The sequence below is a fragment of the Phallusia mammillata genome, chromosome 7 (genome assembly GCF_965637545.1).
Source record: "Phallusia mammillata chromosome 7, kaPhaMamm4.hap1.1, whole genome shotgun sequence".
NCBI classification, from domain to species: domain Eukaryota; kingdom Metazoa; phylum Chordata; class Ascidiacea; order Phlebobranchia; family Ascidiidae; genus Phallusia; species Phallusia mammillata.
In genome coordinates, this window is record NC_137258.1 from 22360965 (window position 1) to 22373435 (window position 12471).

Sequence of the window (12471 nt, forward strand, 5' to 3'; positions counted from 1 at the left end):
TAATCCTTTTTTTGCTTTTTCTTAAGCTGCATTACGGTTTAAAGCCCACTATCGTTTATGCTGGATGCTAAAAGCCCACTTATTGTTTGAACTAAAAGCCCACTTATTGTTTGTGTACGCTTTTATCTTCTTGAGTCTTTTTCGCTTGTGGCTTAGAAAGAATGGTTTAATGTAATAAATACTCGTGATAAATAGCTACCCGAAGTTGACCTCTGTAAACTTTGACCCCGTATGACCTATCAGTTATCACACAGGATAAGAAATACAAAAAATAATAATGATATAAATTTGCCTAGTTTTTATTGTATTCGGTCAAAACAAGATATATAGCTATTCTTTACCACAAACAGTCGCGTTTTGTACAAAATAGAACCATAGGTTCAAAAATGATTCATAAAATTTAATTAAAACACGCTCATTAAGTGTTTAATTCCTGCCTTAAAATCAGTTATTACAAGAAGTTCCCCAATTTTTCAACGAAAATACTTCAACAATGTCAAAATCGAGTGTTTATGGAGACTATAATATTCATAACAATAAAGAATCAGTCTAAGAACCTGTTCCAGCTCCCAGCGAGAATACTTTTAAAACACACCAATACCTTGCACTAAACCTGGTCCCGTTCCAAACTTTTACTCTATTTAACTCTCCCTCTAACTACCATGCGTTTTATTTTCTGCATTACTTTATCCATGCGTTTTATTTTCTGCATTTCGAAGCCAGACTTCCAACGTTTTGCGAGGAAAGCAACTGATCGCTCCCGTGCTTTTCGTTCAACTCTTTTACGTACAACGACTGAGGCGCCTTTTTTCTTTCAAGTCTGCCAGCGAGGCTGCGACAGTGGGGAATTCCCGTCAATGTAGCGTTATTTGGCGTTTGGACAGAGCGTGGTGCACGCAACGTTTGGCCTTTGCAAGCCTCTTGAAGCTGGGGGGGGGGGGGGCTGGGGTCGGCTATTGTCGCCAACTTGACTCACCCCGTCAAACCCATTAGCGGATCAGTTCTCCCCTCAACACCCACTTTCCCCCTTATCCCATCTTTTCACATATTTAATTTGCGGATTTTTTCAGTTGCCACTACTCGACTTGTTCCGCTTTGCATTCTCTATGCTGGTTTACGAACTAGTGAAGTGAAACAGACCGTGCAGTTTTTTTTACATAATACACTTGAATTTAAGAATCCCCTACACACTGATATAGAAAGTGTGTATTTATAAAGGTCTTCCGCAAACGAATGCAAACAAATCGTGCTACGTGGCGTAGACATACTGTCAACTCCTATTGAATTACTTGTTGTGGTTTGTCTCGATATATATTTGGGACTTTTTTACCCTTGGGTACTTTTTACCCAATGCTATGTATATATATGGGTACTTTTTACCCAGTGTCGTATATATTTGAGCAGGTTTTACACAATACAACCTAATAATTTAAATTTCTACAGTGATTTGGGCATATTTTGCCAAAACTAGATTCAAATTGTCAAGCGAACTTTGAAGGCTTTAATTATCACTTCTGAGCCAAAGCCACGACGTTTGCCCTTCACCAGTCACAATGCCCATTGTTACATCATAATCCGGAATTAACCACCCTTGAAAACCTATTTTACCAACCTGTTTTAAACCCATCTGAACCGGTCGCTTTCCGTGCATTGTGGCGTCATATTAGGGCTTTTGTTTGCAATGAATCGTGTCTGTGACGTAAAAGTGAGTGAAGAACGTAAAACTACAAGATAGGATATAATATCGATATCACCGATATACATGGGTTGTTTGTAGAAATTACTATGTCAATAAAGTTTATGCGTAGCTGAAATAAGTCTGTCGCCTAGGTGCTTTCGCAATAACGTCTGTAATTTCGTTTCTGTGTGACGTCCACGTTTTACTAGTTTTTGAAAAAGTTTTGCCAAATATTTTTGACAGATGCAATATTAATGATACAAAAAATCTGTTTACAGTATAATAAATAGAATCCTCAATATATGAACGGTTGTCAGTCCTGACTGAATATTAAAGTGAAATCACTTGGTGTTTAAACTGTCAAATATGTTTCATAATTGATGCAGTTTATAGATTAATCTACAATCTTTCTCCTGCGAAAGCAATAAACCGTTTCAGATTTTTCACATAACGCCACCTTTAGCGTATAGAACACTGTTTCAAAACTCCATGCACTTCAATGCCAAAACAACTACATATTCCACGTTGTTAACCTTATTTTCCTATCCGTTTTTTGTTTGAAGTGCGTTTAAACCTGTCCATAATGGTAAACAAAACAGTTTTAACACAAAATAGCACAAACTGCTATGGAAATCATAAACTTGCTGACGTAACTTTAGCAATCAAAAACCGACTCAGGCGCAACCGTGCGAAGAGGATGACTCAGTGCGTCGATTTTCCAAAAAAACAACCTAACATTATCATCGGTTTTCAAATCTTCGCTATCTGGGTCAAAACGACTGCCCAGCAGTAACGTCGCATGCATGGAGTTTCACGTGAAACGACCTTTGCTTGCTCAAAGCGGCGTAAAATGTTCGGCTATAGATCAAAGCAAACTACTGGACCAAGTTTGGAACCGTTTCATTGTTGCTCTACTCTTACACAATGGTTTCCAACCCATTAACCTCAACGTCAACTTGATAAAATATTGTGGTAATTTATAATGTTTGGCCCACAATTTTTATTCATGAACGTTTGCGACAGTGTCACCAACGTTATGAGGCAAATTCTAATCTTCTCGGGGCAGATTTTTAAAGGCTGCCTTCTATTTCTTCTATCAAAAACTTTATCTTGTGAAACAAGAGAATTCACTTTACAACGCATAAGTTTTTACCACATTACCTTTATAACGATTGAAACATGCCTCTAATTTATAATATCTGGCCCTGCAGAGGTTTTGCCCTGATACTGGGTTTGGTGTTTGCGGTAACAGAAGAAGAATCCGATTGGCTTTTGTTGCACGACATTCGGCAAATATCAATGCTACAGAAACTGGTAAGAAAAGGTTCACGGTTTAGGCGGCAAATATATCTGTGAACAGTTTCTGAAACCACTACAAGTTAAACAAGAAGTTTGGAACGACAAAATTTTTTTTTATTTTTTTTTATTTTGTAAGCGACCTTCACATACACCTGTCGTTCATTTACTGTACACAGCAGCAAAATAACCCTCTCTTTATCTTTTAGACAAAAACTTTCAGTATCCCCAAACCTTGCGACCTATCATATTGGCCTAATCCTCAAACTATAACTTAGGTAGAAAGCCAAATGACAACGTAGGTTCAGAGTGCGTTCACTCTCTTTACGAACTGTCACCACAAATCTTAATTCATTTCATCAAAACCTTACATCCTCCAGCAAACAAGTCAAGCGTAATAAATCACCTGTTGCCTTCTTTCTTTTTTCTCTCGATTTTAAAAAATGGGCTGCTTTCGTAAGTGTGCACGATTTTCAGTAACTGTGACTGGAATATACTTGGTGACGTCATTTTACGAATAAAGCGGGTTTGGGAACGAGCTTTGTTAACCTAACCGAAACGAACATTGCAAAGTTTGCCAAAAAATCAGCTAACTAAGATAAACAAGGTATAGATAATGCTGTTTTTGCGACGAATTGTATTCATATAATTTATGTAGCAGGAAAACATATAATTTACATAGAAAATTTATATAACAGTAAATGAACACAAATGTAGAAAATACATTTATTGCGAAGTTATTTTCCGACCTTGTAGATTTCTCTTTCATAGCACAATTCTAAATATCGTTGTGTGCAAAATATATGCCCGTGTTTAAACTGTTAACTCAGTATAAAAACGTTATTTTTTATTATTGTTCCGACGAACCCCGTTCACCCCGTTATTGTCTGATCGCGAACAAAACAAAGCGAGTAAATTCAATTTTACTTGAACACAATGTTTTGAAGTCACCACCAGACTAGGGATCAACAAGGCGAAATCGAACTAAATAATACTTGACATTCTAATGCAGACAAAAATATCAAATTCGACTTTATCTAAATATACAGCTTTCTACACCCGGTTTAATACACCCAAAAGCAAGACTATTCCACTAAATATATATATATATATATTTCAGTCAAATAAATGCTCAAAAATGTCAAATCTATAACGCCTTAAAAATATATTTTCCATCAATATATATTCTCTACATCCGGTTTAATACACACACAGGCAAAAACAATCCTTTCTAAAATAAGTGGTTTCGTCAACCGATCGAAACATTTTAATTTTTCCAAGATGAACTATGCATCTACATGCAGAATACAAAATTACATTTTAACCATAATTGCATAACTGACAGGTGTTTGGCTTTGACTTGTGCTATTTTTGTGCAAAAACCAATCAACAACCTGATTTGATGGTGTTTACAAACATTTATGTAACGTTTGATAAAGCCTTTTACATAAGAAACCTTTTCTGAATGCATTTCAGTCACTTTATCAATGCTAAATGATAAATGACTTGCCAAAGCCGCGGCAAGGACAATTATTTCCCTGTCCCTTCTCGACAAGATACTCAACCTCCCTATACTGTGTCGGCTTGCGAGTTGCTTTAGCTTAGGAGGGAAGCATTAATTATGCAGCAGGACTCTAAACACTCCCACTGCCTTCAAACTTTTAGCGTGTCAAAGTGGCGTTGCTTACCTTGGCAACCTCACAAAATATAGGGCTTGTGGCGATAGAGCCATTTGACTGCCTTGCTTGGGATGTAATTTGATGATTTGATAAGTAACCAAAACGGGTTTAAAGATGCACTTTCTGGATGGAACAAAATATGGTTTGGTGAATTTAATTAAAAATGACATGCTATGCTGCTTACGTGAGACCAATTCTGTTGTTAAAAAGTAACGTTTTGTAGTAAACTTAATCTGTAAAAAGAATTATATGGCTGACCGGCCACTGTGGAAAATTTGTTTCAGGTAGTACGTTTTCATTTCTTGACCCACGTTTGTTTGCAAGTAGAATCGCTTGCAAAGGCAAATGCCCACACTATTGTTGTTTGGTGGAACTTAAACTTCAAGATAGGCCAATTAGAACAAAATCAATCCTGATTGCGAAAGTTTATTGTTTGAAATATTTATATTCCGGGAAAAACTGAATTCCGGAAACACGGGTTGTACCTTGGACTCGGGTCAATTCTCAATGCTGGCAATCAAAGGCAATGATGCAATGGAGACCTGGACTGGAATTGTTTGCGGTTTTTGATGGAGAAGTAAACGACCGACCTAGTTTCCTAGCCAAAAATACAGTCCTGCCACAAGGCAATCCAATTCCTCAATTAAAAATGCCATCACCAAAACCAAAGCCCACAAACGAATCATTAATTGCTAGAAGTAGTTGTTTTCTCGGACCAAAATGGCCTTATCTCGAGTCTACAATGTCAAGCTTGTAAGACAATGTACAGCTTCCACATTTAAGTGACCCTTTGTGACGTCATGAATCTTCATTGTGAAACAATCGATTGATTTGCATGACAAGTTAGTGGTGGCGTTTGCCTTTTTCTTTTTTCTCTCGCGTGAGACTGAAATGAGAGAGTATGGCAGAGAGTCGATAATTTTCTCCTTCTCACACGCGATGCACGCTATCGAGTGAAATAGGATAGGACGAATATTGGGGATTGGGTTAAAAGCCGTGCGGGAGACGAAACAAAAACCTAACCCGGTGATATATGATGCCAGATATCGACATACTGTGGTTTGTAAAGGGAAAGAGGCCTGCAGCAATGAGCTTATGCACAACACGCTTTTTGTATGCACTGTTTTTGAACATACAAGAACATTTGCAACAAACTTTCTCGTTGTTTTCTTCCGTTTTCAAATCACCGATGCCTGTCATTGTTTCTCGTACAGGGCATTTGACAATTATTGCGGAATTGGTCTTCCGAATTCCGAACAGTTGGTATCCCATTAAAATGTGTTACAATTTTGTGAGGTCATTGGTTCAAATCTTAACTCACCTGGTTGTGCAAGTTTTTGACGAAAAGTCTTATCTGACCAGAAAATAAAGATGATCATAGAAAAACAATAAATTGTATAGTAGTTTACAAACTATTTGGTAGCTTTACCTACAATGATTTTTTTTTGCTGGAAACAATTAATTGGTAATGGACACAGTCTAAAAATATGCTTGGATAAAAACTGTTAATTATGCGTTTGTTGAAAACTTGCAAATGTGTAATCCATCATATGCTAGTTCTCTAGCAGTTGTGTTTCTTTTTTCTGTGCAGTGCAGTGCATGCCATTTGGCCAAGAAAGGGTGCTTTAAACTTTTTTTAGAGTTACAAACCTGACAATTAGTTACCAGAAGTAATTTCTCTTAAAGTTTGACCATGAGTGACCCAGCGGTTCACCCACCGCCCTTTAAACGTTTAGGATAACAATTGTATGCTGGTTTAATCATCAAGATTACTTGTATTACAGGTGTACAAGCAGGCTGCACTGATTGACGATGAAGATGTTCGTGACCCTCGTGCGCACTCTCGTGGACGAACATCGTCACTTTACAATCTTGGATGCTTATTGGCTGACGAAGGACGTCACGTGGAAGCTGTTTCAGCCTATCAGAGAGCACTAAAGATGCGACCAATTGGATATCAAACTCATAGTCTTCTGAATATGTTGGGTGGGTTTGAAAATAATTATCCGGCGTCTTGACAATGTTGGAATATTTTTTTTCTTAATTACAATTTTACTATTTTAAACTCTGATCCGCTGATATTTCTGGAAAAAAATAACATAGAACAAAGCATGAATTTATGACGACACAAAAAATATACTTAAAAATATTGTTTCAATTTTATGAACACATTTAGTCATTCATACTATGAATTTAAGACATATATGTATTTCACCTTCACAGCATCATCGGTATCGTATTCAAATAGAATAATTCTTAAAAATAAAACAGTTAAAATATGCGTATAAGCTTACTTCTTCCTCCTGTGTGAAAGTCTGTTTGCTTAATTTTAAAACATCTGCAATGTAATAACAGTTTTACTGAAAATTAAACAGTTTTTTGCTACGATTTTCGTAGGCCAATCTTTTTTCCACTTGGGCCGTTACGAAGAAGCCGAGCTCACTTTTGACCAATCACTGTCCGCTAAACCTGATCACGTGCTTACACATCTGACGTACGCGCGACTTCTGAACCACGTGGGCCGTTTCGACCAATCAGAGCGTCTCTACAAGGCCGCATTAGATTTGGACCCTGATCATCTTTCGACGTATCAACATTACGGTGAGTTTTAACAAAAGTCTAGATCGAAAACGGTTGCTTGATTCGACCAGGTTATTGCAGTGACATTTGCGTGACAATTTAGGCATATTAAACATTGAAAAGGTATGAATTAAGACGTTAAAAGTTTTTTCGAGGAACAAGGTTAAGCCAGAAACTTAGCTAATAGAGTGGGATTCGAACCTACGACCAGAACCTTACAGCAACGTTATGCGACATGCTTAAATCCCTGGCTTTTATCGCCAAAACGATTCCAGCAAGCCTGATTTACTCGGATTTGTTTATGTTTGTGCCTTAACCGTTGTTTATCACCAGTTGATTAGTTTCCAGTGACAAAATTGCTTTCTCGTATAACTTAGTTGCCCAATTACATGCTTACGTTGAAAAGTTGGAATTAAGTACAATTTGTTGCGAACGACTACATAGGTTCTACCTAAAGAGACATTTCCACGCCTAATATGAAACTTTCTTCTTTTCATCAACGTATGACGTCTAATACAACAACTAAGAATATCGCAAACACGACTATTAAATGTGTTTAATTATTGCAGGCAACTTTCTTACCGCGAGGGGTCGCCACGGAGATGCAGCTAGATTGATGACGCAAGCGGTTGCCTCTTCTCATGGATCACGTGATTACGAAGTTGTGATGAACGCAGCCAACGCCTACAGACAAGCGAAGTCTTATTCCGAGGCAGAAAAGTATTACAGAATGGCAACACAGATTTCACCCCAGGTAAAAGATTATTTTTGTACTTGGCGAGTCACTGATGGCATCGATGATGGTACAAGGTTATTGTTGTTTGGCACGTTATTATTTTTTATATTGGGATATTAAGCAATTGCTGACTGTGGGTTTTTTTCACATTTTCATTAAGAGACAAAGAGATTTGGGGAGTTTCTTAATTCAATTAGTACACTAGTAGCTTGAGATACAACGCGACATAGGCCGAAACGATTTTTGTTGGTAAAATTGCAAAAAATCCTTAAAAGCTGGTATATTCTAGTTTAAAGCTACCATGGTGAAATACAGAAATAAATAAATTTCATTCTGCCGATTTGTCAATGGATAAAAAGCACTTTTCGATTTAACTTCATACCAAAATTGATTCCAACTTAGCCATATTAAAATGAATAAACATAACTTATTTGTCATTTTTTCAGTTTGCATCAGCTCACATGAATCTCGGCGCGATTCTGCACTTGCGCGGTAAATATACGGAAGCCAAGTCGAGTTACGTCACGGCACTGTCAATCAAGCCCGATGACGTCATGATCAAGGAAAATCTCGGAAAATTGGAGAAAATAATGAAAAATCAGGACAAACAATAAAAAGAAATATTGTCGCTTTCTGCTTGTCAGATGGAAAAAGAAATTTGGTGAACTTCTCGTGGTCGAGAGCCACGGTGGAAGAATCAAGCGATTCTTATGTGATTAATGGGGGAATGAAATAAGAAAAGTGTGATTTCTTGAGATTTGTGTCGAAACCAAACGTTTTGTTGCGAAAACTTGCTTCAAGAGACCAATAACAAAGAAAGATTATCAAAAATGGAATTGGCATAATGGAATTGGAACTCATATACTTCAAAATAACAGGCTTTCTCACATATTCTGTCAACCAACATATTATGATTCATTCAGCCTCTAAACTTCTAAGTTTTGCGTTAAAGGTTTTTCTTTGAGAAGCCCATTGTCACTGTTAAAAATGCAGTTCTATTTCTTCACTACATTGTTTTGATTTTTTGCGTATTTTGTTGTATTTTAAATTCCAATTAAATGTATTGTTTCGATTTTTTAAGATGTGCTTTATAATCTTTGCGTGAGTCTGTTTTGTTTTTGGCACGAATTATTACTGTGCAATAAATCATACGTACTGGACATACTTCCTCTGATATGAAGTCATTAAAAGCCTTTACGAAGTAACTGGAATCCTAAACAATTAAATAGGGTCGTTGTCAGCAGGGAGTCGAACCGCTTGTCATATGGGTTCAGGTTCGGTTCGGGTTCACTTGGTTTTGTTTTTAAGGGTTCCGGTTCCGGTTCGGGCCCAACACCAAACAAAATATGGGGTTCAACTCCGGTTCGGGTTTTTAGAAAATCGTAATTAGCGGTTCGGGTTTAAAGAAATTAACCGCTCAAATCGGTTCGCGGGTTCGGTTCCGGTTCAACACCCTGGTTGTCAGCGACAAAAACCGTTTTTACAACTTACAAAATGAGCCGGTAATGCAGTTAGTTTGGGGCTTTTCGGGGGGGAATTCCCGGACTGACGAAAATCAAACCCTGGATTTCAGACTTTTTCCAAAACCAAAAGTCCTTGCCTTCTACAAAATGCGCAGGAATATTTTTTTCCTGTCAAACTCGGTCCCAACCTATATCAACTGACGTGCATCGAGTGCGTTTGCAGTGCCACCAGAATTAAACGAGTTTTAGAAGGTACAGTAAAACTTCGGTTCATTTAATCAGTGTGCTTTTCTGTAAAAGTTTAACAAAAAAGCAGTGTAAAAATTTTTGCCACATTTTACACAAATTAAAATCACTGAGGCAAATAACAGTACAGTAACAGTCTTCTGAACAAGTCATTATGGTTGAGTAAATAAAGATGAAAGAAAGCAGCCTTGTATTGGTGTCAAATCAGCTCTTCGTTTAACATGGTTTGGTGGTTTGAAATAAATAAAGTGTATTCTGCATCAGGGCATTTAACTTCTTACATGGCCTAGATTCATGTTTGACAGTTTTGCAAAATAAAGATTGATACTTTGCGGTTCATGTCCAGCTGTGAAATTGGGCAGATTTAGTGAGGCATAGTTTTTCAGGCTGTTAATCCCGACTGTAGTGGTATAATCTGGCTACACGAACTTTTGCATCCAATGTCTTGTTATCAGCTGCACTGATGAGTTCCTTTTTAAGCAGCCATCAAAACCTAGACATCATTTTCTATGGTCAAATATTATGTTTGTAGAGCATTGTAGAAAGTACCATAGATAAAAACACAAAACTTACAAAACTTTTTTTAGTGCTTGGGGCAAATGCGATGAGTAATATAGGTTTCTTCAAATCGTAACAAAGTAGTAATATTGTTTTTTTTTTCAAATTGCAACAAAGGTTTGCAATTGCTTTGCAAATTTTTTTATGTTTTTACAGTAAGATGAAGTGCTTTAATGTTTCCATTACATCTATACCTTTCTTTATTATTGATTACCCAATAACTGGTCGATGAATTGGTGGCCAATGCTTGACCTTTCATTGACCTGTCACGCAACTAGACTCTTTTGTGTGTTGCTTCTCTTTCTTTTAAAAGTGTGATAAATAAATGATTGATTAATTTAATTAAAATTTTTAACCCCACCTTTGTATGTATTTGAGGGTAATGACAAACTTGTTTTTAACCATTGTAATTGCTTTGTCAGCTAGAAGATATGATGCTCTATAAACGGAAGTCAATGGGAATTCATATTAAGCATATTATTTAAGTAACTCTTGTTTGGCAATGTGCACCATAGTGATAAAAGTGGAAGTTTGATGCTCACTGTAGCAGAGTCAACTAAATAACTGACATAAAAATTTACCAGACATAAAGTTTGGTCAACGTTGTTTATTCATGTTCTGGTGCAACATCAAATACACACACCTAAGTCTCTGGATCCCCACACAGAAAATGCAACTATTAAGTCATTGTGGCAAAATTCAAATTCTGGGCATTTCCAACAAAGGCAAGTAAGCTAAAAGTAGTTTTTGTTTGTGCAGTAGAAATTCAAAAAAACATAGTTGTATCTGCACCAACACAAACTCATGGATTTTGTATGATATCAAACAGCCAAAAATTTAGGCTGTATGTTTGCAACTTGCATGTCATTCTTAAATAAAGAGAAAAATATTTCAAAAACATATTTCTTGCAATGTTTGAGTATTATTTGTGTGCTTATAGTGGTTTTAAAACATAAATACTTAAATAACTTTTACAACATTGAATTTTAATGAACCCAATATTGCACAAATTTGCCACAATAATAAAGCTTCACCAAAAACAAATAAAATACATAAAAATGATTTCACTAATATCAAAGAAATCCAACCCTATCTCTAGGAATCAGTCGTAGTTCTGATCCATGTTTTAAGAAAACGTTGCCAGCGTTTTGTGCAGGGTTGATTCCAATACCATCTGAAACAGGAAAACAAAACTGCTAAATTGTTTGTTTGTTTGTTTGTTGGTCCTTTATCTTAGCAACTAGATTGGAAAAATAAAAGTATGACTCCTAAGATAGTGGAGACAAAGTTTTTTTATTGCAGGCGAAAAGTTGACATATTTTTGGCGATTTAGATTTTGGGCCAATTTTTCAAAGGGTGGACAAAATACTTAATGAGTGGTGTCGAATTTTTTTTAACCAACTCCACAACCATTCCTTAAACCTGTTTTGGTTGAAGATATGATACACTAAGTTTACAGTTAACACACTTAATGGCAACCAACCATTTGTTATGATGGCACTTGTTGCTGGTGGAACCTGAAACTGCTCAGCAGCGAATTTTAAAACTGCTGTGAAGGGGGTTGTCTCAGGAACAGATAGTCTACAAATAAATTAGTATGTTATCAACCAAATGTTATGAATGTCATATCAAATTTTAAGTCTAAACTCTACATTTTTGCAATTTTAATTTTATTCAGTTATTGCTCTGAATCAAACAAAAATATTTCATTTTTACCCAAAACAACTTGTTAAAAATGGTTTAGTATATATTGGTTAACAAACAGCAGAAACAAAGCTTATATTTTAAGCAAATGTAATCCCTTGGGTTGAGTCAGTTCCTGAAATTTTGGTCTTGACCAATGTTAATCGACAAGGTACAATGCAGAATTTCTCCATCTTAGTTGACTAAAATACCCAAACAGATATACTCACACTTTAAATGGCAACTTGGGATCTGACGTCAAAATGATTTTAAATGTGACCTTTGACCTGTAAAGCAACGAAACCTGGTTAGTTTGGACTCCAGAGAAAGACCTAAAACCCAAAGTTTGAAAAATGTCCAAGTAATTTTGATCATTGTTGGTTAGTGTTCACAGTTTAAATAGTTTTCTAGAGACGATTAAAAAGAATACTTACATGTTTACAGATTTCCAATAATCCTGTAGAAAAGCCTAAAAACTTTACAATTCATACACACTAGTTAACAAACAGCTGTTCGCTCAAGAAGTAGATAACTGTAAAATGTCGGGATGAC

General features: G+C 36.4%; 2 protein-coding genes across 4 annotated transcripts in view; one reads left to right on the top strand and one right to left on the bottom strand.

Moving 5' to 3' along the window:
- The window catches only part of LOC145237402 (protein O-mannosyl-transferase TMTC2-like), a 46423-nt gene extending 37294 nt beyond the window's left edge, over window positions 1–9129 (top strand). For all 3 annotated transcript variants that reach the window (XM_080100251.1, XM_080100252.1, XM_080100253.1), the window contains exons 12-15: window positions 6438–6639; window positions 7051–7254; window positions 7803–7987; window positions 8416–9129. In XM_080100251.1, coding sequence (XP_079956377.1) covers window positions 6438–6639; window positions 7051–7254; window positions 7803–7987; window positions 8416–8583 — 759 coding nt within the window. In that variant the 3' untranslated portion in view covers window positions 8584–9129. The remainder of the gene's footprint in view (window positions 1–6437; window positions 6640–7050; window positions 7255–7802; window positions 7988–8415) is intronic.
- Window positions 9130–10828: 1699 nt separating this feature from the next.
- On the bottom strand, window positions 10829–12444 carry LOC145238368 (ubiquitin-fold modifier 1). Its single transcript, XM_080101513.1, has 4 exons — window positions 12354–12444; window positions 12150–12206; window positions 11720–11817; window positions 10829–11410 (listed from the first exon to the last, which is right to left on the bottom strand). Coding segments are annotated over exons 1-4 (258 nt in total). The 5' UTR covers window positions 12356–12444; the 3' UTR covers window positions 10829–11309.
- Between the last annotated feature and the right edge of the window lie 27 nt (window positions 12445–12471).

Excerpts from the sequence above, each read along its gene's own strand:
- LOC145238368 (XM_080101513.1), bottom strand. Across the intron at positions 11,818-12,149 it reads CCCAAGTTGCCATTTAAAGT|ACTATCTGTTCCTGAGACAA; the intron begins GTGAGTATATCT and ends ATTTATTTGTAG. Across the intron at positions 11,411-11,719 it reads AAGTGCCATCATAACAAATG|ATGGTATTGGAATCAACCCT; the intron begins GTTGGTTGCCAT and ends TTCCTGTTTCAG.